Below are 27,416 nucleotides of genomic sequence, written 5' to 3'. Positions count from 1 at the left end.
TAGCAAGCATTTCTGGGGGGAATTTGAGAGGGACCATTATGCAAATCACCAGGTGCATGCCGAGACCATATAACAGGAGACTCCTGCCTCCCAAGTACTTCAAGATGCCTATCTGCTTGTCTGTCTGTTTAGACGAGTATACAGTAGGCCTACTGTAGATGCATGCGGTATGTTTACTTCCTGGAAATTAAGCAATTAAAAAATGATTGGTTGTGTGAGATCAGGTGAAAGGGGGGCAAAATTATGCTGGTCGGCAGTAACATTTCGGGCCACACGAAATTAATGTGGTATATTCATGATGTGTGTGTTGTCTCATCTTGTTCTGGAGTGAACAGATTAAAGGTCAGCTAAAGCAAGACTGTTACAATCACCAACCATGTGGAGTCACTGCCCCCTGCTGTCTAAACCACGCATTTTGATTATTATTTTTTTTTTAACTCACAACCCAATATTATTAATTCTACCTTATACGTGCCAACAGGACTACCGACAGTTAGATGGCAGGCTTTTTGTAAGAATGAAGTAAAAAAAAAAAAAGGCAATAGTTTTCTTGTTTTTATTCCCATTAACAAAGCAACTGCAGGAAATCTCAAACATTCATCATCAGAGGCTTACCCTTAAAAAAAAATAAGAAAGCTCCTCATCTTAAACGTCATATATGCGAAATATACATGGCTAATAGTCCTCAAGATGTCTAATCTAGAAATCACTGTAACAAACTACAGCAAGTTTTACATTTCTTCTGTTCACTTTTTTTTTTCTCCAGTGAAGAGCCCTGACAAATGCTGGAGTGACAGATGAAAAGGTCAGCAAGATAAGAGATTTTTCCTTAAGGAAAATAAATAAATAAGTGAACTAAAGAGATGTAAAACCTAGTGCTGCTGGTCAGTGCTCATGAAATCACTAATGCACATCATGTTTGTTCTTAATTCAGTTCAATGCGGCTTTAGAAGTTCAGAGTCATTTGAATAAATAGGTCAGCAGTCAGAACACAACAATAGTGCTGAGATTACATATTAAGTCCATGAAAACTTTTTTTTTTTTTTTATAAACCTCCATTGCATAAATAAAAACAAACACTTTCCTTAAAAAAAAAAAAAGAGGCCATGAAATGCGTATCGCATTTTGCTTCGCGTGTCGGACCCAACACTTCCTGCAAGTTCTAGTGTTCGATCTCTTAGCTGCTCAACTTGAAATACTACATTCAGTAAAGCCTTGAGGGGGAGCCGGGAGCATCCTAATGTTTGACTATGTCCTAACATCTATTGTTACGTCTAAAAAGAAATAGCTTGACATTGTAAAGGGTCAAACAACAACATAGGTTTTGTGAGAGTTGTGCAGTGGGGGAAAGGAGGCAACTATGAACTGTGCGTGTTTGCTCAAAGCCACTATGCACCACCTGCGATGATGCATAGGCGGCTTACAGGAGATGCTGAGGTAAACCCATAAGAGGCTGTGACTGGTAAAAACACACTTGTGAGCCCTGCGTGCTATCTAACCATTAGATATCGTAGTTGAGTTGACCGCACCGCTCATCTGTACACTTTTCTCTGGATACAATCAGAGGCCAAGCATGAATAAGGCAGCCTTTAAAAAATATATATTCAACACAAAATCCATTACCGCTCCTAATACAGAAGGGTGGATCAACATAAATAGTTCCTCGAGACACATTGACACAATAAGCTAAAAACACACAAACAATAGAGTGGATTCTTTTTAAATGTGACCCATAAAAAAAAACAAACGTTGTCAAGAAATTAAGTATTGAAATTAATTAAATCCCTTCTCAAAAGGTTAAATGAAAAAAAAAAAGGTCAACTTAAAGTATGTTTAACACTTGCAAAAGCAGTATTAGGACCACACGAAAATAAAACAAGTCCTTCAATTCACCGATTTTTTTTTTTATCCCACCGAACAAAGTCATTTTATTGGGGGAATAAAGTTGTATGCTTAGGAAAAAAGTTTTTGTATTTTTCAAGAACACCACCAGAATGTTATGAGAGAAAAAAAGTTGCAATTTACGGGACCCCCCAAAAAGTCGGAAAACTACAGTTGATTTTTTGGGGGAAGGGGTAGACTAAGGGAATACAGTTGTTGTTGTTGTTTTTAAATAAATAATACCTGGTATTACAGAAATTAAATTGTAAGAGGAGTAATAAAAGAAGAGAATTATAAATTGTATTTTCAAGAATTAAGTTCATAATTGAAGAAAAATGACAATATTACAAGAACCACCAGAAAATAAGTTCCAAATAATGAAAATAAAGTTGGAATATTATGATAGTTACAGGTTCAGACAGTTTGACAAAAGAAATAATAAATAGAACATTTAATTTATTTTATTTTATTATTAATGTAGTGGTAAATTCTGTGAGAATCCTACACCTTAACAAATGATAATGATTTTTTTTTTAAGTACTTACGGAAGCATAGAACTGCCAATGTATATTTTGGACTGGAAAATTTATTCAAATCTTAATTTGTAGGAAAAATGCTAAAACCCGGGGTAATTCCAATATGCTTGAAAATTACGCAAGTAATCATCGTTTATTCGTAATTTTCTATTATTTATTATGTCTGCACTGCATGATTTCTGTTTCTACATTTTTTCCCCTTAACTCCATGGAATATATGTGCCTATGCAAGTCAATACCCCATTGAATTGTGGGAAGAAATGAGAAGTTTTTAGCATTAGCCTGCAAGTACGTTCAAACGTATTTGTAAGTACGTTTGAAACACATTGGAACGTATTTTAGTACGTTTGAACGTACTTGCAAATACATTTAAACGTATTTGCCAGTCGAAAATGTTTACTTCAGATTTGCAGCTCCCATAAATTGGTTGACAAACTTGAGCAAAAGTTAAACTTGATAACCTGGGAATTTGGTTATACTTTTAAAGTTACAGTCAAACTAGTTGGACTTAAATGTTTTCCACCTTTTTCTTAAATGATGGCTTCAATTTCTCCTAGTTTTAGGCTCACTTTCCAATCGTTTTATTTTGTCGGTGTGGTCCTAATCCTCCCGTGCGCGCACTAGCGTAGTATGTACAGGTAAATAAATGAAAGTGACAGTATATATTTACAAACACACGTCAGTCCCTGATGGTTTAAGGCCAAAGTGCTTGTGATGCAGACGGCAGCCCCATCACATGGAAGCTGCCGCCTCACTTTTAGTGTTCCTCAGTTTGCACGATAATACTCAAGCAAGGCCTTTGCTCACGTATCATTCACGTTTACAAATAGAAAAATCTGCAAATGTCTCGATTTAAACCAAAACAAGCTCAAAACTCACCTCCTTTTTTCTACAGTTTGTGGGTTCCTCTTGAAAAACAAGGATGTTTTTATATACATATGACAGTTCATAGGATTCCAGCACACTCATCGGGGGGGGGGGGGGGGGGTTTCATCCAAAGATGGCCGGTCCCTCCTCGGTGTCGTCAGAGCATGCCGAAGCCCTCGCTGCCCTCGCTGATGGCCAGCTTCAGCATCTTGTGCAGCTCCTCGTACGAGTCGTAGGTGGGGAGGCACAGCTGGTTGAAACTGGACACGGGAGGAACAAAATCGGATTGGAAATTGTAAACTTGAATTCAACTGAAATGAACATTTGAACTGACCAGGTGTGTGCGGTGGGCAGGGTACTCTGTGTGGGGGCAGCGATGATCTGGAACGAGGGGCACAGGGTGTTGAAGCCTCCGGGGGGCAGCTGGGAGGAGCCGGTGGTGAATTGCAGGAGGCGGGCCAGCTCCTCCTGGGTGAAGCTGGACACCACCGCCCAGAACCACTTCATCACCTGCGGGTGCAAAAGCAGACGTTGGTCATCGGCGTCCGGCTCGAGGCGAGGCCACGACAGCGGGAGACTGCGGCGGACCTTCTCCCGGAAATGCCAGGATCCGCCCACGATCACAGCGTGGGCCTTGAAGTCCTGCACGTTTATGTCGCCGGTGCCGCACATCAGCAGCTAAAAACAAAAACGTTTCAAAGGAGGCTTGAAAGGAGATTTCTACAAATGTTTAAAAGAGTAAAGATATAGAACTTCAACAAACTTCATAGACACCAATTACTACTTTCCTATTATTCAGGTCTTGTCAAATAATGAATTTGTGAATAAGAAATAGATGAGGGGGGTCCAATCGGGAGGGTTTTGGTTTCCGAAATATTTTCTCAACGGATCTCCACGATTCACGTAGGTGACTTATTTGAGTTTCAAAACGGTGAATTTCGCCGAATGGTAAGCGATTTTCATTCCTTTTCAATCTCAAAAGTACTCCAACATAGCGTACATACATACATACCTCCAACTCGTTCTCATCAAATATGGCTAACAGGTTTTCCGGAACCAATTCATTCAAACCTGCAATAGATATATTACACTCATTATGTGCATGTTCCCTCTAATCTCAGAAAAAGATGCATTGGACTAACGGCAGGAAGCTTTTCCCGTACCTTTCAGGAAGTGTTCCACCTCATCTCTCACCTGACTGGCCAGCCTGTATTGGGCCAGCAGATTGAGATAATGCATCTTGTTTTCATTGGTAACTGCAATGTGGGCTCCTCCTGACAGCAGCTCCACCACCTGCAGCAGAAAGGAACATCGAAACCAGCAGCCGACATTCCACGCAAGGCAGATTTATGGTTTATGTAAGCCTTGTGGGTGGTATCTATCTATGAGAGCAAAAGAGCTGCTGAATTGTTTGTAGTATGCTAAGCTAGGGTGATCTACCATCATGGAAAATCTCCCTGCACCCTCATTTGGAATAACAAAGCTCTTGCCAAACAAACAACATGGTTTCTCTTTTGTTTGCTTTCCTGGTGCTGTCGCCTGTGAAAAGACGTCATGGTTTTTTTTTTTTTTTAATAAATACAACGGGCACCTTTTCCAGCTGTCCGGCTTTGTTGTACTTCTCCTCGGCAAACACCAGGTCCATTTCGCTCACGTCGTTGTTCAAGATGAAACACACTTTGGTTTTGTAAAACTCCTGGTCATCCGTCTCAAAGTACTGCGTGAGGAGGAGGAGGAGGACATGAAACGTTTAAATCAACATTTGATCTGCTCAATGGTGATCGGGTTGGCTTTTGAAACGTATTGGCTCGGGATAAAGAGCAGTGTGTTATGTATAAACAACGCAGGGCACATCAAGTGCCGGCGCTTTGCTTCGATATTTGAGGATGCAGAGCAGCTGGTAACCAGGATGTAAACAAGTAGAACAGGCGGCAAAGGTTGCTTGTGTTACATACCTTGTAATTCATCCTTAGGCCGATGATTTGGGCCAAGAAAGAGCGCGTAAAGCGAGCTCGGACCAGCTGTTTGTAAGCCCCGCCAAGCGCAGACTCGTACAGGCATTTCCCGACCACGCGGCCGGCAAACTCGTACATTTTCAGCCGCAAGTGTGGCGGTCGCTCGGCATTCGGGTGCACCTTGAATGACAAGTGTTAGTAAGACTTTTTTTTTTTTTAAAGATAAAAACACAGAACCTTATCCCCAATGTATCCAACTCAACATCTTTCAATATTTACATGCACAGTGCCTTATTTAATAAAGCAGCCAATAAATCAGTTTGTAAGCTGTAAAATGTTTTTAAATGTCTTTGAGCTAGGACTCACTTTTCACAAATTCACTTATTTGCAATTATTTTCCTGTGGAAAACCGACCTCAGCTATTTGCTAAAATCTATTAAATTTGCAGTTTTTTGTTCTTTCTGTAATTCCCGAAGATGACACAAGATGGTGGCAAAGCACTCGCTAATAGGAAAGTAGTAACTGTGTCAAGGAAGTACATTAAAGTCTTGAATGTTTTTAAATCTTTTATCAGGGAGGAGTTGAGTTTAGTTGTTACTGGAATAAGTTACGAGAGAGTCTTCGCCACGTTTATTGCCTCTGCTGAGTGGCTATTCAAAAGAAATCAAATCACCTGTAAGACATTATTTTTAAGGGTAATGTAGGAAGAACTTGAAATGGTTATTAAATTACTTTTAATGGTAATACTGTATAAAAAGAATTTGAATTTCATTTTTATCAAATTATTTTTAAGAATTTGAAATGGTTGGTCAAGTATTGTTGAATACCTATTTGTGGTATATCCATCCATCCATCCATCCATTTTCTTGACCGCTTTTCCTCACTAGGGTCGCGGGGGTGCTGGAGCCTATCCCAGCTGGCTTCGGGCAGTAGGCGGGGTACACCCTGAACTGGTTGCCAGCCAATCGCAGTATTTGTGGTATATTTTAAGTTTAAAAAAACTAATAAAGACAATTATAAAACATTTAGTGGAGGTGTCAGTTATTCACGGCTTTGCGCTATTTGCGGCAGGCTTAATCCTTACCCTCAAGAGTTAACTGAAATAATACACTTTCATTTAAAATTTCATTTGAATGAAAACATACTTTCTCATCATTTGCTCAAAACACTGCATTCAATATTCTATAGTGTGAGCACTTGATTTTGAAAAGTAAGAAATGGCTGTAGTCGCTTATTAGTTTCATTATTTTCCTTCAACACAAGGAGAATGAGGGAGGTGAAGACGTGTTTTGAAGGACAGTTCTTGCAGAAAATTGAGATGCTCAATTATACGATACGATACGATATACTTTTATTTTCCCCGAGTTATGGGATTATGACATGCTCTCATTAATGTTTAGCAACACACTTAACAGTGCACACGGGAAAATGGCAAATACATTTTATTAGGAGAATATAAATGGCGGAAACTCACCAGGCCCTGATTGTTGTCGCTGAAGCGGGTGAATAACTGGTTGGTGGTGTCAAAGAGGGTCTTGCAAATGAGCTCAAACCATTCCCTGCGGGGCCCTCCCCAGTCCAGAGCTGCAGAGCAACATTTGGGATGATTCCAGCTAAATGTGGCTTATTATTTAGTCTGAAACTGTTTTTTTTTTAATTTTTTTATTTACCTTCCTCATCTTGAAAGACCACCTCAAAGTTTTTACTCCAATCTGACACCGAGAAGTTTCGTGTTGCCTTCAGGGACTGATACAATGAGATCATAAAATAATATTGTCTGCCTATCCTTGGATAATAATAAAAATTAAATAAATAAAAAAACACTCACTGAATCGAGAATGGCGTGCCGGGTGATTTTTAGGCAGGTCTTAGTATGAGGTCTCTTGGAGTGAATGTGCCTGAGTTCACGTTGAAAGAAGTTCACTTTGTCCTGGAACGTTTCTGAGCCGCCTGTGGACGCATTAACTGTTGGAGTAGCGAGCTAAAAAAAAGAAAGCTAATGTAGCAGACTGTAAAAACAAACCCATGTTTTTGTGAAGAAAGCGAATGAAGGTGGCGGCCATGATGTTCCTGTCCTTGCAACTGAGCTCCACAGGCGGCTGTATTCCATCATCCACCACCAGCGTTAGGTATTTGTGAACGGGGTCAAGACCGTGATAGCTAAACTGAAAGAGGAGAAATTGGAGGAAGAAACCGTTACCATGTGTCAAAGTCAAGGTCCGGGGGACAAATATGGCTCGCCACTTCACTTTATGTGGCCTTCTAAAGCAAATAAAGTCTGTATCTGTTTTCTTTTTGACAGAAAATCTGTACAGAACTCTTTTATGTACTTTTAACAGATACTACAGGTATTTTTTTGTACTCCCCGAGTAAAACCTACTTAAATTTAAGGTGGGTCAAGTCCTAGAGGTAAAAATAAATAAATAAATAAATGGTCTATTTACCTTTGTTCCAGGACAAACTCGAAAGGTGAAAAGGCGCCAGGGAATAATTTTCAGGTAAAATTCCTTCACAGATAGTTGCTGTTTAAAAAAATGAACAAACACACATAAACATCATATATTGCTAGAAACAGCCCCATCAAGTTGTTGGCTCCATCAATGCACTTGCCTTTGGCGATATGTAACAGTAGACCTTTTTTGGTTTCTTGACTTTCTCCGATTGGCCCTCCACGGGAGAGTCGTGCTCGTCGTCCTCCTCGCCCATGGACGGTCGCCTCTGGGGAGCCAGCAAGGAGGAGGCGGGTAGTTGCCACGGGGAGCTGCTGTAGTTGCCGTTAGTGTAGAGGTACGCCTCAAAGTAGATGCTGTTGCCTGGCGTGGACACATTCTTCTCCACGTAGGACTTCTCAGTCTCTACGAGACAAGGAGAAGTTGCATTGATTGAAGTGGTGGGAAATGACTAATCAATCAGTTCATTGATCATAAAAACTCATGATATCATATTTATGCTTTATCATTACTTACTATTATCTACAATTTCGCACATCTATAATTTAGGACATACATCTATCATGGAAAGCTTTCTTACAATGGTCGCACCAGATGATGATTGGTCGTACCACATAATATTTTGAACTTCAATCAAATTTAAGAGGCTAACAATTAGCGATCTAAACTAAATAAATTAGCTAGCCGCACAAGTAAAATTATAACGATAATGAAAATTTTTTTCATGTTATACCACATGATGTCCAAATATGATTACTACATACCAGTTGCTAAAAGGGCAACTTCTTTACATACGATAGCTTAGCTGCTCCTGTGGCTTCTTGACAGTCTTGTGAATGATACAAACTCTTGCTTTTAAATGTATGTCCAATAAAAAAAAAAAAATAATAATAAAAAAAGATAGAGCAATGATGATGACATGTCAAATCGGTAAAATTACCGAATGAACAATACTGAGCTCTCCAGAAAAAAAATAAAAATAAAAAATTTTATTAAATAAAAGAAATAAATGTATTTCTAAAACTGGTTATTTATTTTTGGTCGCACTACATGATAATTCAGGAAATGGGCATCATCGGACAAGCTTATCCATCAATGACCCATTTATTTATTTATTTTATTGCTACCTCTTGGCGTGTACTCCGATAAACGATAAAACAGTCAATATGAACTGCAGATTATGCAATAGACAAGGGAACGCATTCCAGAAAGAAAACTCAAATGTGATAGCGTAACAGGGGTGGGATGGGAAAATCGCAATATGGGAAGACAGTGAATTCAATCTTTACTCACCATTGAGAACAATAATGTCAAATTCCCCATTGCTGAGTGGCTGGTCCAGATAGGCGATGCGGGCCCTGAAACAGCCGGTCCTCCACAGTGTCAGTTTCATTATAACCTGACACTGCTGCTTGATGAGTGACACCGTCTGACTGTAGTAGCCCTCCATGTTGTCATCATCCACTGTGCCCAGCTGCACAAAAGTAACGCAGATATAAAATAGCCACTTGGAAGCAAACAATGACGGGTCACTAGTGGACGCGTACCGAGTGCACGTGGATGCTGTAGTTGGCCTCGTCTGTGAGTGATGTGGAGTTACTGGTGGGGTTTCCATATTCGTCTCTGGGCTCAATCTGCAGAGTGTGCTGCTGGCTGTGTGTTAGCACCAGCGTTGAGAAATGGTAGGCGATCTTGGTCTTGGATGGGACCACTGTACCTGAAGTGGAGGAGCAAAAACAAAACAGCCGTCAACCGCCAAAATGCAACGAGTCCCGGATTCAATAGGAAAGAACCCATGAAAACCAACCTGGCTGGAAAATTTTATAGTAAGGGCTGTAGGCAACGTTGAGGCCGCCGAGCTTGACAGCGACCTCGTAGCGGCCGGCCTTGCGCACGGTAAAAGCGACTTTGACCACGTTTGACTCGGGTTCTTGTAAGACCTCCTGTGTAACGGGGATATCCAGAGCCAGTTCAATGTGGGTGATGTTGATCCGCAGCCCCACGGGCCGATGGGCTGGGAAAGGCTGGCCGTTTTTGTAGAATAGCTGAGAAGAAGAAAGGAAATAGTACGCCACTTGAATATCACACTAAGAAAGAATCTCTCCCCAAAAATATTATTTTCAATGTTCAGTAATTCTTTTCCCCTTGTTGATGTCCAGGCGTTTTTCAAAACAAGTGATCTTTGTTTTTTCCCGTTGTTTGGGGGTTTGCTTTATTTCGCCTGATGTCTGTTTCTTAGTAAGAATTAAAGTCAGGAAGTGCGTTTATTTTTTATTTTTAAATAAGCACATTAGGCAGTGGTATCAAACATAAGGCCCACAGGTCAGAACCGGCCGCCAGGGAGTCTAATCTGGCAACACAAAATTGCAGTTTTTCACTAGTTAGTTGTTATTGTTAAGGTGATATTCTGAAATTTGGCTGTTATTAGTCAGGATTTGACGCAGAGATTGTTTTTAAATAATAATAATCTCAGAGTACTCCACAATAATAAATTGAAATATTTTCAGAATGTACTTCTAATTATTTGCACCCAAAAAAAAGATAGAAAAAAACTGGAAATATTTTGACCTGTCGTTAATGGTCACAGCCCACTTGAGGTCAAATTTGGGTGAAAGTGGCCCGTTAATTCAAATGAGTTTGACACCCCTCAGTTAAATGGTCGGAAAAGTCAATCATTTTAAATATGAATCACACAGCCCTACTGATGAAATCCCACATTTACAGCCCAAAGACAAACCCTTACTTGGACTCTGAAGCTCATCGTCTGCCCCACTTCTTGTGGCTCCTTCCAATCCCAGGACACCTTGCAGGAGCGTGGATCCAGGTAGTTGCCCCGCACATAGTCGTAGATGCTGCGGTCACCACGCCGACCAGGATCCTCATTCTGCAGGAAGCTGACAACCCTGGCAGCAAGCTCACACAGGAACTTGATGGTGAAGACAAATGCAATGATGGAAACAGTAATTCCACCTGCCAAATCGGGTGAGGAGACACAATGGAGGAATTACTACTAGGATATACTTTTAAGAAGGTATAGTATTAAAAATGTCTGTTTATTAAAAACATTTTTTTAACTGTACTCATGTAAAGCAAATGAGAATGATGTCTGGAGGTTGGAATTCTCATCTCAGCTTATTTGTCACAATCAGATATGGCTGTATTATATTGTTGGTTACAACAGCACATAAAAGACAAGATTGGACATAAGTAGTGGATATTGACAAGCGCCTCTGGATCATGGCAATGAATGTATTTAATACTCATTGCGGATTATAGCATGTCAATGTTCTTTTTCTTGGGTGGGGAAATTTGTATTTTCTATACAATATAGATGGCTTGTTGTATACTCATCATAAGTGCCTCAAAATGCACTCTATTGGGGGGTAAAGGAAAGATTGTGTTTTTATGGAATTCCATTTCTTGTTTTTCCTGCGAAAGGTGTCAAGTGTCAAATATCTGGTTGCAAAGCTACTAAAAGAAAGAAAAGCCTTTCCTTCGGAGCAAAGCATGCTGGGCACAATTTAGTAAGTTAGATCAAAAGAGGGCATTCTAGAACTGAGACAGTTCTTGATTATGAAAGCAGAAAATCAAAAAGCTGTTTTCCTGTCATTACAGAACACGCCAGCCCGAAGTCTGATAATCATTTTTACTATAGACTATTTTCCGTCATTGTTTTCTCCAGCCAAGATTAAAGTTACCATAAACTATCAAGAATCTTGAAATGGAAATGCTGCAGTCTCAAGGTTACTGGCCTGAATTTTCCACCAAAAAACACTAAGTGCCCAAGTTAGTCAAACGGAACTAAAGACTTCAATATGGACTCACCAATCACGTAAAACATGAGGTCCCTTATCAAAAAGCACAGCGCCACAGTACAGCCAAATAAGAGTGCTCCCGCTGCAAAAGACATGAAGTCATCATTACAAGAGTTTTGGGGGTCAATACTCAATATTACAGTACTCAACATATATGAAAACCCAACAAATTTGTTAACAATAAAAACACATTGATCTGTTGACTTTTAAGTGGGATCATTTGCTATTCAAATATACAATTTGGGCCACCCTTAGCAGCACCATTTGAAATCAAGTATTCTCTAATTGACACTGTTTTTTTTTCCTGTTCCTTCCAGAATTCATTTAATTCAGCAACATTGAAGGGTTTTCAAGCATGAATGACCTTTTACTGGTGATGCCACAGCATTTCATTCAGATTCAAGCCCAGACTTCAACTATGACCACTCCAAAACCTTCATTTTTGTTTATTTTTGTTTTGTTTTTTAAGCCATTCAGAAGTTGACTTGCTAGTGTCTTTTAAGATAATTCGTCTGCTCCAGAACTCACGTGTGCTACAGCATAGCATAGTGCTAATTTCATGAACTGATGGCTGAACATTCTCCCTCGGGATTTTTTGGTAAAGAGCAGAATTCATGGTTCCGTCAATCACAGCAAGTTGTCCAGACCCTAAAGTAAGCACAGTAGCCGCCGCCAAACAGACTATTGGTGTGACATTCTTTTTCAGAAATGCTGTTTTTGTTTACGTCAGATGTAACAAGACACGACTTTCTAACTCATCAGTCAATCATAGAATGTTTCCTCCCAAAAGTCTTGGGAATCATTCAAATGTGTTTAAGACGAGCCTTTATGTTTTACTCGGCAGTGGTTTTGCTTGGAACTCTGCCATCAGTGCCATGGATGTCATTTTTGTCTATTCACTTCCTCATTGAGGCCAACAGTTCTGTAGACATCGTCTATTTTGTCATTATTCATTTTCTTGGGGTAATTTCTGTCGGCTGGCCACTCCTGCTTTCTCAGTTTGTGGATAATGGCTCTCAGCATGGTTTGCTGAAATCCTAAAGATTTAGGAATGGCATTGTAACCCTTTCCAGATTGATAAATGTCAATTACTTGACTGTATTTCTCATGTGTTGTTGAATTTCTTTGGATCGTGGCATTTTGTTGCAGCTTTTTCAGATCTTTTATCTGACTTCATTAGTTAGACAGGCTCTATTTAGGTGATTTCCTGATTGAACAGGTCGGTAATAAGGCTTGGGTGTGATCAGTGGCAATGAAAGGAAAAATATGATTGGCCACAGTAAATTCACTATTTAACAATGGGTTTTCACACAGGGCCAGGTAGCCTTGAATATATATATTTTTTCTTTAAGAAAGAAAATCACCAATTAAAAACAGCCTTTTATATTAAGTTGGGTTATCTTTGTATTAGATTTACACATTTGTTTGATGAGCTTATAGTAAAAAAATATATATAATAATGATTTGAAAAGAAGGCAAATACTTTTCCACACCGCTGTACAATGACCAATACTGAGCATCCAGTACTTTCTCTTTGCAAACTGCGCGCCAACACACTTTTATTAAACGCAGCAATATAAACTAACCCCACATGGGGACAGTATTACTCTCTCCACACATTTCTGTTCTAGGTGGATGTCAAGCTGGACTGAATTTTCAATAATTATATTATTATTAGTGGTGGCTCTAGAAAGTTTTACCTGGGGTGGAAAAGGGGTGGCAGGACATTTGCTAAATAAGACCAACTTGAATTCTGTTCAACTTTGGATGTTCTGCTATAGCATATAACCATGGCAAGTACCCAAAAGCTTGAGAGTTCATTAATGATCTCACCGATTGACCACTTCTCATTCAGACGCCTTTCAGCGAGACTGTGCACCAGCTGGATCTCGTAGTCCTGGTCCCGACTCCTCCGTGAGGTCTGGAGGATCTTGACACCAGTTGACAACTTGATGTAGTCTTCGTAGGAGTACCCCCAGGCGGCTAAGGATAGGGGCAGCTGACTGTCAAAGTCGGACAGATCATCCAGATTCACATACCCCAAAGTCTTCAGCCTACAGTGGATGAGAAAAGAGATTCATGCTTGCCAGTTATGCATTTTGTTAAACAAATGCCATCACTGCCGTGTCCCACCAATCTTGACTGCAGGCAAATATTTGTTGCCACTCAACCAGCATATGCTCCGCTATGAATAGCAATCAATAATAATTATATTAGAGTAATGATGTGTTTATTTGATCAATATAATTGCTATGTGAATCAAAATGTGGATTGATTTATTAAATTGGCCATTCATTCATTAAAACGCAATTTATAAAATAGATACAAATGAAGTAAATAAAAGTATAGACAAAAAAACGATTCATAGTCTCAATTCTCATCACTGTAATGATTTCATTTCTTTTTCTCAGTAGAACTCTGCGTCACGGAAATCAATTTCCAGAAAAGGACAAAGCTGTATCCAGTAATATTCCGATGAACTTACGTTTTGTAAAAGTGTCCCAAGTTCTGAGAACAAAGCCACTCCTGGAAGGCAAAATCTCGGAGCAGTCGAATATGAGCCTCGGCGATTTCCCTCCAGCTCTGTTGTTCCTTCACCACCTCTTCCAAGCGACTCAGCACACTCAGACTCAGCTCCTCCAGTGTCTGCACATCTAAGAGAGCACCATATTAAAACCCTCTCGGAAGAAGTTGGGAAAAGCACAAAGCTCACAAGTTAAATCAACACAAAAATATGCACTTTTGTTCTTCTAAAGAGTTAGTTGTCAAGTATTGCAGTGTGTTTTTAAGTTTCCGCTGACTGAAAACATAGCTGTCTAATCATTGTTCAAAGTCAACAGCAACTGTACAGAATAAATAAACACACTAAGCAGAAATGTTGGGTGCTCAGCTTGGAGGGGGAAGGGTGGGGACATTTGTCCCACACGTGGTCAATTCCTGTTTTATAAAGTCCCCTGAAGGGCATACTCAATTTAACGTCTATTTTCTACACCGCTTAACTTCATTAGGGTCATGGCGGGGGGGGGGGGGGGGGGGTCTATCCCAGCTGACTTTGGGTGAAAGGCAAAGAGATATATGATAAACCATTCAAACAGTTCACCCCATCACTGAGTGGCAAATAATTCTGGCAAGTGAGCCCATTACATCATCATTGCATCCTCGCTGAATGTATGAACGGAAATCAAAAGACAATCGCAGAAATTATCTATCTATTATTTATCACCATATTTGACAGGGCTCCTGACTACATTATTTTTACTCGGAGCTAGGGCTGAACAATATATCGTTTTGAGACCCAAATTGCGATCTCAGGTTTTATTTAAAGGGCTCTTATCCCCCAAGTTCACCTATCAGCTACGTGCACACACTCCGAGCCTTACCAAAAAGAAGTATATTTAAGTATGCTTGAAGTATACTCAAAATTAAGAAAAATTATAGTTAATTACCAATCCTGAACATAAAAGTTGAATGGTTAATTGTTCAAAAAACAAAGTCGGCCCTAAAGAACTTCAGGATATTAAATAACTGTTGTTCTTTTTATGAAGGGAGATCCAATAAATATGTCAAGCACTGTATACAGTATTACATCTCACATCAATTAGACAATTATTACTCACTGACCTTCAAATAAATGCCTGTACTGAGAGAGTCTGTGTCCTCGTAGCCATTCCTCAATCTGACCGTCTTTGCCTTTCTTCCAGCGCACTTCCCAGAAGAAGATCCACAGTGCGGAGCAGATGAAAAAGGTCAGGAAGAAGCGGCGGTCCATCAGACCATAGTGCCCCTGACTAACTAATTTCCTGACGAAAAACGTCAAGCACGACAAGTTTTAAAACAGTCCAGAAGTGATATTGAGTTAAAAAATAATAATAATACAATTTTTTTTAAAACTTCCTCTTCAAACTTAACATTAAAAACAATCCATATAAGCTCGCGTTGTGATTGGTTAATGTAAACGAACATGAATATTAATCACCCACCCCCCTTAGGGACGAGCTAACGGTAGACTAACATTAGCTTTTGTTTGCCGTGACCATATGGAAGAAATTGGCTGATTAATCTCTACAAATTCCAACAGAATGCGCACAGGTGCTTGTGATGTCACAAGCTTTCATGACGTGATAGCTAGGTGCCATTCTTAGACAATAATAATTGACAAAAACACCGCACGGTCAAATAATCGTTAGTTTACACACTCGACTTTAATTACTTGCACAAATAGACGTAAATAGCACATACATAGGTAATTACGATGAACTGAAGCCTGGAAACCGGCCAGCTATGATGCTAACAACAAATAGAAGGACAAAGCTAGCAAAACAGCGTCAAATAAGTCAATAAAAGACACAGATATTTATGAAGAAGCGCATCGTATGTATAAACTAAAATATTTGCCGCCTTCTAACAAAGTGCAAATAATTTAACGTACCGTAAATTTAACAAATAACATATTTTACCTCTGGTATATCTCGCATCACCATATCGCTTTCGGTGCGCTTAACAACCGGAACATACGCAAGAAGCGTGTCGCTGGGTGATGACGTCACCGACGTGTCGCCACGCACGAGGACAGAATATCATTCCGTAACCAGAGTGTGAAAAGGATTAAATCATCGTTTTCAAGCATGGTATGTACGATAAATGTATGTGTGTAGCACATGCATCATGTTGCGAGAGTTGAGTTTATGTTTTACCCGTTAGGTTTTGTTAATTAGACACCCAAGCTTTGGTAGATAAGCCTTTGAGCTAACATTGTTAGCCTAACGCGGTGTAATGTGTGATCTCTTTAATAAAAAGGAACACATAACAAGCATATTGTTGTCATTCATTCACGAGAATAATGTTGAAATATTACGAAATTACAGTCGTGTCCGTACGAAAAAAAGATGTTGTGCTACGATGAAAAAGTCGTACGATTAAATTGTTCATAACACTAGTATACGTTTTATCTCCAAGTTATACGTTATTAAGGTTGGCATCTTTGTGATGTACATGAAAAAGAATGATATTTTGTCAATTCAACGCCATCATCAGTTGCATCAGTTCAATGTTACGCGATTGGATCAGCACATGCAGAACTCATTCATTCCTTTAATTGATTTTTTTTTAAACTCATCAGAAGTAGCATCTTCAATAATAAGGCAGTGGTTATTTTTGCCTTGACCGGCAAATCTCCTGCTAGCGTGATTTTATAATAATTATTAATTTATAATAACCTATTCACGGGCCATCACGGTCAACCTACTGTAATCACGGCAAAATAAAGCTAGCAAGAACACTGCCGGTCACGGCAAAGTAACCACTAATCACCCCAATATTCATTTATACTTCTGAAGTACAGTTAGTCTGAATAATATAAGACTATTCCTTATTCATATACTGTATCAAATACAATACTTTTGTTAAGTTTTAGCTAAAAAGTCTCCTTTTTATTACATTTAAGTTCAGCATGTTTAGAATTGTGTGTTTTCAGTAAGACTGAATGATTTTCAAAAAATATTGAATTGTGAGTGATATAACATTACATTTTACGACTGCCTTCAATTATATTTTGTAATGTCTTCTGCTAGTAAACAAAACACTACAGATTAAAATTGGGATTTCTCTTTACATTTGTTTTCTCATGTAGCCGAAACAGAAAACAAAGAAGTTTGCTGCAATGAAACGGATGATCAATATGAAAGATCAACGAATGTGAGTTGTAATTTATTTTCATTGATCCTTATTGTTAATAGTTTGAATTTAAAAGACACTTACACTTGTGTATCTTGCAGAAAAGAGAAAGATCGCTCCAAAGCCAAAGAAAAAAAGAAAAAGGACCCTTCAGAGCTGAAGGAGAGAGAAGTGTAAGTGGCCATTTGAATTTAGACTATTGTGTTGGGAAGTAGTTTGTGACTGATTGATTTGATTACTTTTATCTGTTTGTACAGGCCCAAGTATGCATCGTGCCTGTTCTTCCAGTACAACACTCAGCTTGGTCCACCGTACCACGTTCTAGTCGACACCAATTTCATCAACTTCTCCATCAAGGCCAAACTGGACATTGTTCAGTCTATGATGGACTGCCTGTATGCCAAATGTAAGCACTATTGTCAAATTTCAATAGTTCTGTTATGAAGATGTATTAAAGACAACTATTATTTTTGTTTTCCGATCCAGGCATCCCTTATATAACAGACTGTGTGATGGCTGAAATTGAAAAACTTGGAATGAAATACAGAGTTGCGCTAAGGTACAACAGCTTCCTTTCACACTAGTAACTCATAAACACATACTGATTATTAACATCTTAACTCATTTTTTATTTTATTTCAATGAGATAAACACCACAAATGATGGAGGGAAAAAAGAAGAAATAGAAGAAGTTATGCTGTTAGCTTTTCTGTTTACAATTTCTTCTTCTTGTTATACACTGAGCTTCCTTGTTAGTTTAGTCTGCGGCTTGGCATAACTCAGTGTTCAACACACTTGAGGATTTGGTTTAATTTTTGCGATTGGCGTCCCAAGCAGGTCAGGGAGCAAAAAATTGACTATTAATGCACACCATGCCACATATCTTATAATCGGGTCTATGACTTTGAGCGGACCAGAGTCAGCAGAATTACAGTAAGTTATATTTTTCTGTTTGTGGTTGCAGGATAGCAAAGGATTCAAGGTTTGAGCGCTTGCCTTGCTCACACACAGGAACATACGCTGATGACTGTCTGGTCCAAAGGGTAACACAGGTATACATCATTGTATCTGCAATTTCTAAGCATAAAAAGCAAAACAACATATGGCCGATTTGCAGATGTAAATTAGAAAACTTTTTCATAATATTTCTGCAGCACAAGTGTTACATCCTGGCTACTGTTGATAGAGATTTAAAGCGACGAGTAAGGAAGATCCCTGGAGTGCCTATTATGTACATCTCAAACCACAGGTAACATAAGTCTTTCTTTTTTTTTTACTTTTCATTTTTGCTATAGGGAGCATAAGTCTACTCCTTCACATAGTACAGCTCATAAAAACAATGATTACTAATTTTTGTTTGTTTTACTCTCAGGTACAACATTGAAAGGATGCCGGATGACTACGGTGCACCAAGGTTTTAGTTATTTATTCAAATGTACTGTCCTTGTAAATAGTTTTCTTTTGTGAACATAAAAAATCTTTGGTGGTTTGAACTGTAGCCAAATGGTGTATTGTTTCTTATCATAAAATTGTTGATCATGGAGTTTCAATAAATCATTTTCTGCAGTTGTCTTTAAGTCTTTAATTTTTTATGGCACAGGACATGGGGCCAGGTGGTGAAACCTTACATGAAATGTTACCCCAAAACATCCCCCAGTATGATAAGCATTTGTTGGAGCATTGCATCATATTAAAATATAGTATGGCATCACTAGGAAGGTTTCCCACCCGTTTAAATGTTATACTGTAGTATACCCTAAGGTGTATCTCATTATATTGAGATATTGCATCATTTGTAATAGTTCAATTCAAATGAGTTGTTTATATTTTAGAATAAATAATAAAAATACACCGTATTAAAATACTACATATTTATCTCTATAAGGTACGAGTTTTATTTTTTTAACTACTGTAGTCCTACAGAAATAGCATGAACTCGGGTGAGGGTGAATTAATGTTTTGTTATACATACACTAGAGATTGATTTAGGAAAAAAAAATAATCTAAGCCACCTCGGCAAACTTAAATGTCATCGTTTCAATAATTGTTCCCCTTCAAAACTTTAAACACTTCTTCTGATTTCAGTGATTTGTCCTCATTACAAAGTCAAGTGTGGTTAAATTTGCGACAGTGTCAACGTTACAAGTCGTATACAATGCTAGAGATTGATACGTTTTACGTGTGCGCCTGAACGCACCCTTCGTCACAACTGAGCTCATCCTCTTGGCTGTGAGCATGCGCAGTAGGAGGCAGTCAGGGAGTGTCGAGTCGACCGGAGCTCCTTATCAGATGAGAAGCATCACGCTTTGATTTTGGATAGACCCGGCAGCATTTTGAAACAAAAACTCTTGAATGGAAATACTTATTTTTAGTAAGAAACGCAAAGGATTTGAAGGACTCACGGGGGAACTGGATTTCCGAACAAGCAGGTCATTTGTTGGCTATCTTTTGTTTAAATGGCATCCCAATGGACTGGGAATTAGTCGTTCTTTAAAAAGACTTGTGTCTGATTTCCAAATCCTCTTACATTAAGCGTTAAAGAGAGGGCTGCGTGTTGGACTTTTATTCATTTAAATGGGTTAACCATTCATTTCGCTTTCCACAGCTCCCTTTCACCTTCATCTATGATAGGTGGCCAATGAATGGGAAATATATTTTTCACATTGTTGTGGAATCACTGTAAAGCCAAACACATTTGGTGTGGAAAAATAACTGGTGCACTTTATTCTGCTGCTACTATAGATGACCTCATTATGAATCATAATACCTCGAAACCCATTGGAGATATTACTTCTATAAGCTGGAGGATGTTACCGGCTGGCAGTCTGTAAGGCAAACCTCCTTAAATCTGCAAGGAGAGCCAGCAGTGCCAGTGAGTGACCAGTCCAAAGTATTGTGTACATTCCCAGTGTCAGGATTCCATCATTGGGATGCTGAGTGCCACGGTGGGCTCAGTGGAGGAGAGGGATGAGGAGCAGGAAGATGAAGGAGATGAAGAGCTGAGGGACGGAGGGGTGCCTTTCTACGTCAACAGAAGTGGCCTCCCCATGGATGAAGAGACCTGGGATAGGATGTGGCGCCATGTGGCTCGGATCAACCCAGACGGGGATGCTTTGGGGAAGGGCATCCGTGGTGCAACAGACTTGCCCAAGGTAAACTTTTTGACTGAAGTTAGGTACAGTTGTGCATTTTTGTCTTTAAAAGTTTTCACAGAAATTAGAGAATTTATGCGGAGTTATTTTTCTAGCCCACTTGCTGGTTACATATGGATTTTGAGCAGGTTGGATTACTTCTACCCAAGGCTGGGTTAATTATTTTGACCCAGGAGATTGGGTTGAAAATTGGATTTGGGCAAGGCTGATGAGCTGAAGCTACAGCTGGTCGCCATTTTGGACATTTTGTGTACTGAAATTGGAGTAAATTTTATATAAAATGCTTGAAAATGGTAGCGGCTGGACGGCTCAGTTGGTAACACTGTATTTGTATGATGGGAAGAAAAAAGTACAAATGAAAGGAATATCTCATGATTCAAAACATATCACATAATATGTCCGACATGGTGAGGTACATTTTAATAGCTATGGTGTTTACGTCCTGTATCTGCTGACTCAAGATCTCCAAAAGCATGTGGAAAAATGTATGGAAAATCACAACAAAAATCTTTCTCATAATACTATATCTGCCCGTGTCATGTACAGTTAGTAGCCGTTCATCTGATGTGCTTGTACACAATAGCAGACTTGTCCTAAGTAGTGTACACACTGTCCATGTGAAGATACCGTATGTTGCATGGAGGTCTGCAGGAATGCAACTTGCTGTTTCTCTTGCAGATTCCAATACCAATTGTGCCTACATACCAGCCTACGACCGCAATCCCACTGCGCCTGGAAGCCATACAGAAATATATCAGGGAATTACAGTATCCTTTGACAGCAGAGCAATGATTATTGAGTGTATTTCGCTATTGTTAGTACTTGAAACGTACACGACAAAAGCAAATCGGCTTGTCATTCTTGTTGTTTTGGGGGGCAAAATGTGCATAGGAAATGAATATAATTAATTAATTGACTATAATTTCCAGCCAGAGCTGAAATTCATCCATAATTAAGCAACATGCATGAAAATCACATGACACTCTGATCTATGTTGCCTTAACTATAACCTACAGATACAATCACACCGGGACACAGTTTTTTGAAATAAAGAAAAGCCGGCCTCTTACTGCGTAGGCAAAATGTCTTTTTTATCCATATGTGTTACCCTATAGAATCTTATAGCAGCCTTGACTTTGTATACTTTAGTTTAAGAGTTGCATTTGATGCATGTGGGATAAGTGTTTTTGCTAGATCAGACAAAAACAGCATTTAAAGTGGACATTTCTTGACAATAATATGTGACTTCAATAGTCTAAATAATCACATTCTGATTAATATTACATTTGTGGAATAAGAATTATGCAGCAAAATCCAGCTGTTTTTATCCATCTCAGGGGGCGGCCATTTTGCCTCTTGCTGTCCACTGAAGATGACATCAATGTTGCTCAAGCTCAGGCAACGACCAATCACAGCTCACCTGTTTTCTGAAGCTGAGCTGTGATTGGTTGCTACCTGAGATCTGAGCAACAATGATGTCATCTTCAGTCGACAGCAAGTGGCAAAATGGCCGCCCCCTGAGATGGAGAAATATGGCTGGATTTAGCTGTTTAACTCATATTCCACTAACGCAATAATAACCAGAATACTGTATTTAGACCAGTGGGGCTGCATAGAACATTATTGGAAAAAAAATAATTTAAAAAATGGGTTGACTTCCCCTATAATTTTAATCATGTAAATTTTAATTTTAAAATTGTAGAAATTATGCTTAACTAGAGAATTTCTGAGATACCAAACAATTTATCTGTAATATTAATGTTAATTATTCATAATATTCTGAGCTAAAGTGATTTTTGTTATTAGTTACTATCAATCTAGAAATAACAAAAGGCAAAAGAAGCAGTGTAAGAGATATTATTTAGGCAATTTTAATGGTATTGTCACATTGTCTTGCACAGGTTGATGGACATCGCCAAGGAAATGACGCGTGAAGTCCTGCCAATCAAATGCCTGGAGGCGGTGATCCTGGGAATGTATCCTTACTGCAGTACACTTTACATGATCATCAGTTCTCTAAAGCAGCAGTCCTCAACCATAACTGGTCCACGGAGACCGAACCAAAAAAAAAAATGTATTCATCGTGTGAAATAAGTTTTACTTTGAAAATGTGGCGACCTGTCCAATTAAGTGTCCATTGAAAAGGTCTTAGATCTTTTAGCTCACCTCATACAAAATATGAGTAAAAACAAAAAATGTTGCTTTTATAATTGTGTCCCGTATATTCCTTTACCAAGCCTGGAAAAGTTACCTCACCAACAGCATGCCGGCTGTGGAGCGTTTCCCCCTCAGCTTTAAGTCTCAGTTCTCAGGGAACTCCTTCTACCACATTGTGCTGGGAGTCCACAGCGGCGGACGCTTCGGTGCGCTCGGCATGAGTCGGCGCGAGGACCTCATGTTCAAGCCCCTGGAGCACCGCACACTGATGGACTTGGTGCAGGACTTCGAAGGGGCCTACAGGGGTTACTGGCACACCTTGCGAAAGGTCAAGATCGGCCAATACGTGTCGCACGACCCGCACAGCGTGGAGCAGATCGAGTGGAAGCACTCCGTCCTGGATGTCGACGGGCTGAGCAAGGACGAGCTCCGGAAAGAGCTTGAGAGGCACACTCGAGACATGAGGCTCAAGGTAACATTTCATTTAGTACCCTTTATTTATCTTGATTTGTTTTGCGACACTAATAGCTACACGTGCAGCTGTTCACAGAAATACCTTGAATCTGACAATAATTTTCTATTTTTTTAATAAATTTTTTTTTTGGGACTCCCAAGGAGTCCACTTTGGCTCAAAGAACAACGAATGGTGTGATCTGACACTGATGCACTTGGTCAACCTTGGAGTTCACTTGTAATTTCTTTGGCGGTTTTCCAGAACCTTAACCATTTGTATTATCGGTCTATACCTTTAATATGCCTGTCATTAAAAACTAATAATAATTAGGGATGAGCGAGTACCGATACAAGCTTTATTTTAAGGTATCGGTACTCGTGCCATTAATTGATATTAATTTCATGCAATTTTAAGGAAAAATACTATATTGGGATTTATAAATCTTTCTTTAAAATGATCTGTCATTTTTGTGGGGGAGATTTTATGTACTAGTAGTATCTGTATCTGGTATCGGTGACTACTCAAGCGTTTTGGTATCGTCTGAAAAAAAAAAAGTGGTCCCTAGTCATAATAATCACCTGAGACAACTCCTCACGTTCGCAGAGCTGCCATGGCCAAGTGGTTAAGGTGGTCACCTGGCACCTGCCACCATGGGGACCCCAGGTTAAGACCATGAGCAGACAGATACACCAAATTGTGTGTACATGACCCCCAAAAAAAAGATTCTTCTTCTGGTCCATGTTTATTGTGGTACATAGTACCATGTCGCATTTGAAGATACATGTGATGCCAAATAAAGGACTCACCTTGATTGAATATGTCCTGGTCAAATGATTTTCAGTCTTTTCTTGGGATACCATAATCTTTGCCCAGGCCTGTTTAATTTTATTTTTTTTTAATTGTTGAATCACAATTTTACTCATTCATTGTTAGCCCATTTAAAATGGATTTTTGGCCTCTATAGCTGTCAATGGCACTGAATGAGTTAAAAGCAATGTCTGATTTTGATTGGTTAATTTTCAACATTTTTTAAAATTTATTATTTTTGTCAGATTCAAGTTGTTTCTGTGACCACTGTTGGTTTTTCTTTCATTAATTGAGGGATACCAACACTTTTGTCCACAATGCTAGAGTGCTCCAATCAGGCGAGAGTTCGGTAGTCTTGAGTAGAGGAGACCCCCACTCTTCGTGGGACTTGGTAACTGAGCTGGTCTGCGAATAGTGAAAATCTAGAAATATTTGACAGTCATGACCAGCTATCCCTTCCCAACGATGCACTCTCATCCCCCCTCATGATAAACAAATGGCGAGCCTTGATGCTGAGCTCTCCCTATAATAAGACTAACGAGCCGGCTCCAGGCGCTTTCGCGCACGGCTGCTCAATCCATCAATCGCCCGTGCTTTTTACCGCCAGCACTCAGCGCAATCACATTACCTCTCCCTCCATCACATTTTGAAGCGGGCTGTGGCCTTTTTGTCTGCAGATCGGAAAGCCTGCGCCGCCTTCTCCCACCAAAGACAGCAGGAGAAATAGCATGGGCTCACCACTTCGAGGGCAAGGAAGCCCCGTTCGCAGGGTCAGCCGTGTTGATAGACGGTACGATTATCCATTGTGTAGTTGTGGTTTGACCTTTAACTGACTATCGAGGCTAAAATTGTTTTTTTTTTAAATTTTTGTTTCAGTCCATCTGGAGAGAAAAAGGTTTTGGAACAGAAAGCATCTGGAGACTTGAACGTGTATCAGATTCGAGTGTGAAGAATCTTTCTTTTCTTTTTTCTTTGACAAAGCCACTGATGAGGCTTCATTCATGGTCTACGTTGACCTGTTCTTGGTGATGCAACATTCAACAAGGAACCACCACCCTTCTCCTCATATACACACACACACACACACACAAAAAAAACTCTTCACTGTCAAGTTTTTTTAATTACTTCAGCATTGTATGTGCATAACTGGTGCTGTCGTGTGTAAACATTTTTACTAACTTTATATTATACATCGTATGTTACATTAGAGGAATAAAGTATCAGAATAAATGTGCTACTTGACACCATATCAATGCGTTTCATTGTACTTTAAGTGGTATGTGTCAATTTATTTGCATCCAATCACGGACTACTTTGTATGGTGACGACAAACGACCCCCGTGCCTTGTGACCAGATTCAATTAAAACTGAAACATCACCCCCAAAAAATTCTATCACCTGACTGTATAGAAAGTAGTAGACATTTTTACTTGAGTATCAAAATGTTTTTCTTTTTTTTCTCTGATCAAAGTGTTTCTAATGTCAGCAGCACCCTCAAGGCTGCAGGCTGAGAAAGCTCTACAACTTAGCGTCACATCATCGGGAATATGTCATTTCTATAAATACAAGAAAAAGATGTCATTTGTTAAGTAAAGGATGAGGCGGCATTTGACATACTGTGAATGCAAACTGTTTTCTTTTGTACTGTAACTCGACTTTGATTATGTACAGTAACATGCTTTGTAGCAATTGAATTCAATTTTTCACTTGCCTTTGAGAGACCACCTCTAAAAAAGGTGTCAAGGTATTAGTTCACAGCACTTTTTATCTTTGTACTTTTTAAGAACTACTGAGTTCTGATGTTTTATATGTCAGTCATATGTAAAACTCTGCACATTTAAAACATTTGGTTACCAATAAATTGCCACAGATTACATGTTTTTGTGTCTTGTTGTATATTGTTATGTCCATCCATCCATCCATTTTCTTGACCCAGGGATGTGATTTTTCCGCTAATTCGCGGAATTCCGCTTTTTTTATCTCCCCCCCAAACAAAAAAAAAATCTGTTTTTTTTTTTTTTTTGTAGTTCATTGTGTATGCACATGACTCCGACAGATAACATCTTCTGCTATAACAAAGACATTTGTGGTATGCTCTAATATGAGTTACTTTTCATTTGGTCATGATACAATTATTTGTTCATGAAATTTGAACTCTTCAACATTATTTATGTGTTAACTTAGTAATCACATTAGTTAGATATGATGATATTCTCAGTGATAGTTTTTAAAAGCAAAGGCAGTCCAATGTTTTTGAATGTGACTGATTTTGAGTTGACTAAAACTGCCATTTTATATGGGATAGTTCAGTATACATTGAAAATTTATGCTGTTGTTTTGTCTATTTCTTTGTCATGTGAGTGCATTGAAAGTACTTAAAAACACGGAAAACCCATGAGCTCCGGGGGGCTTCGCCCCCCTTGTCCCCCCACCAGGGCACCCTGGACCTAGCTGGGTGCCAGCGGCCCCCAGACCCCCGGCTAAATTTTCAGATAATTTCACTTTGGTCAAATCACATCCCTGTTGACCGCTTTTCCTCACAAGGGTCGCAGGGGTGCTGGAGCCTATCCCAGCTGGCTTCGGGCAGTAGGCGGGGTACACCCTGAACTGGTTGCCAGCCAATCACAGGACACACAGAGACAAACAACCATACACACAATCACACCATTACATATTGTTATGTAATCAACAAATTTTAAATAAATGGGTAGATGCAAGAAAATCAATAAAAATAAATGGGTAGATGCCATGGACTTCCGACTTCCGGTTTCACACATCAGCGCCGTTTCCGGGGCATCTCAGCTCTCTGAAATGCTTCGGACAACTGAGACAGACACTTTTGTGTATGGAGATGTTTGACTTGTCAAATGCCTTGATTGTTTGTAATTGTATATTTGTTCAATACATTTTTTTTTTTAAAAAGCTAGCGAGACGGCATGGCTTTCAAGCTAGCGTTCATGATCACATTTTTTTTTTCATTTATTTACGAAAAAAACAGACAGACACACTACACACCCGTCGACGGGAACGCGTAACCGAGGGGCACAAAAGCGGAAGCGCAAGCACTGGGACGCGGCCCACACATCGCAAACCGGAACCGGAAACAAAGCTGATGTGTGAAAACCAGGAAGTTGGAAGTCCCGCCTCCTCCCTGGCATATAACCCATTGTTGGGAGTCCACAGATTGGTGTGAAGTGGAAAGCAGCCAATTTTTATATGTAAGGATTGGGTTGAGAAAAATGCTCAGGTATTTCAAACAGTACAAATCATGCTACAATAAACAAATTGCTAACCTCCATTCTTCTGGTTTCCAGATACCAAACACTCGACGAGTGTTTATGACACTGAGAAACCGACTTCGTACCCCATTAGGAAGAAAAATCTACCGGCCCACATTCTGCCTTACATAGATGCCACGAAAGCAAAGCATACAAGCAGCATTGAGGTCAAAGTCGCAGACAAGTGAACTGCACATTCATGAGAGAGTCTTTGGTATGTACAGCGCGGTCTGCGCGGATTACATTTGTGCAGTTTTGTTTGTCAGCAAGAATTATTTTTGCTTGGTTGAACACTACGGTCTGATCCTACTCTTAATGCTAGAATTTAACAGTTAGGTCCAGAAGCATCCTAAACGTACGAACCTTTCTGAAGGAAAACACTGTAAATAGA

The 27,416-nt window shown here is 39.5% G+C and overlaps 3 protein-coding genes across 3 annotated transcripts; 2 read left to right on the top strand and 1 right to left on the bottom strand.

The window, feature by feature from the left end:
* Positions 1 to 542: 542 nt before the first annotated feature.
* On the bottom strand, positions 543 to 16,047 carry arel1 (apoptosis resistant E3 ubiquitin protein ligase 1). The gene is made up of 22 exons (XM_077558240.1): positions 15,962 to 16,047; positions 15,126 to 15,304; positions 13,990 to 14,158; positions 13,338 to 13,558; positions 11,515 to 11,586; positions 10,433 to 10,659; positions 9,497 to 9,734; positions 9,237 to 9,406; positions 8,983 to 9,163; positions 7,850 to 8,094; positions 7,684 to 7,761; positions 7,263 to 7,404; positions 7,068 to 7,189; positions 6,910 to 6,985; positions 6,714 to 6,823; positions 5,240 to 5,419; positions 4,876 to 5,001; positions 4,448 to 4,577; positions 4,297 to 4,355; positions 3,873 to 3,962; positions 3,619 to 3,794; positions 543 to 3,544 (listed from the first exon to the last, which is right to left on the bottom strand). Exons 2-22 carry the CDS (start codon positions 15,271 to 15,273, stop codon positions 3,442 to 3,444), a joined length of 3,063 nt encoding a protein of 1,020 aa, XP_077414366.1. The 5' UTR covers positions 15,274 to 15,304; positions 15,962 to 16,047; the 3' UTR covers positions 543 to 3,441.
* Positions 15,983 to 18,749, top strand: fcf1 (FCF1 rRNA-processing protein). Its single transcript, XM_077558254.1, has 8 exons — positions 15,983 to 16,132; positions 17,134 to 17,198; positions 17,279 to 17,350; positions 17,435 to 17,583; positions 17,664 to 17,736; positions 18,142 to 18,229; positions 18,332 to 18,426; positions 18,550 to 18,749. Exons 1-8 carry the CDS (start codon positions 16,130 to 16,132, stop codon positions 18,596 to 18,598), a joined length of 594 nt encoding a protein of 197 aa, XP_077414380.1. The 5' UTR covers positions 15,983 to 16,129; the 3' UTR covers positions 18,599 to 18,749.
* Positions 18,750 to 19,431: 682 nt separating this feature from the next.
* Positions 19,432 to 25,623, top strand: vash1 (vasohibin 1). Its single transcript, XM_077558229.1, has 8 exons — positions 19,432 to 20,004; positions 20,087 to 20,329; positions 21,008 to 21,096; positions 21,346 to 21,402; positions 22,231 to 22,305; positions 22,577 to 22,958; positions 24,425 to 24,537; positions 24,624 to 25,623. The coding sequence occupies exons 2-8, from the start codon at positions 20,108 to 20,110 to the stop codon at positions 24,694 to 24,696; spliced, it is 1,011 nt and encodes a 336-aa protein (XP_077414355.1). The 5' UTR covers positions 19,432 to 20,004; positions 20,087 to 20,107; the 3' UTR covers positions 24,697 to 25,623.
* The last annotated feature ends 1,793 nt before the right edge of the window (positions 25,624 to 27,416 follow it).

This window comes from Vanacampus margaritifer, chromosome 1 (genome assembly GCF_051991255.1).
Source record: "Vanacampus margaritifer isolate UIUO_Vmar chromosome 1, RoL_Vmar_1.0, whole genome shotgun sequence".
NCBI classification, from domain to species: Eukaryota; Metazoa; Chordata; class Actinopteri; order Syngnathiformes; family Syngnathidae; genus Vanacampus; species Vanacampus margaritifer.
Note: the sequence above shows the minus strand (reverse complement) of the source record. Positions and strands in the feature narration are given on the sequence as shown.

Bases quoted from the DNA above. Each gene is read 5' to 3' on its own strand.
- arel1 (XM_077558240.1), bottom strand. From the start codon at position 15,273: ATGGACCGCCGCTTCTTCCTGACCTTTTTCATCTGCTCCGCACTGTGG. The intron at 13,559-13,989 runs GTAAGTTCATCG...CATCCACTGTAG, and splicing joins TTGGGACACTTTTACAAAAC to GCTGAAGACTTTGGGGTATG. The intron at 6,824-6,909 runs GTAAATAAAAAA...GTTGCTCTGCAG, and splicing joins GGTCTTTCAAGATGAGGAAG to CTCTGGACTGGGGAGGGCCC.
- fcf1 (XM_077558254.1), top strand. The intron at 17,584-17,663 runs GTAAGCACTATT...TTTCCGATCCAG, and splicing joins GGACTGCCTGTATGCCAAAT to GCATCCCTTATATAACAGAC. The intron at 18,427-18,549 runs GTAACATAAGTC...TTTTACTCTCAG, and splicing joins ATGTACATCTCAAACCACAG to GTACAACATTGAAAGGATGC.
- vash1 (XM_077558229.1), top strand. From the start codon at position 20,108: ATGCTGAGTGCCACGGTGGGCTCAGTGGAGGAGAGGGATGAGGAGCAG. The intron at 22,959-24,424 runs GTAACATTTCAT...TTTTGTCTGCAG, and splicing joins CTCGAGACATGAGGCTCAAG to ATCGGAAAGCCTGCGCCGCC. The intron at 24,538-24,623 runs GTACGATTATCC...TTTTTGTTTCAG, and splicing joins GTCAGCCGTGTTGATAGACG to TCCATCTGGAGAGAAAAAGG.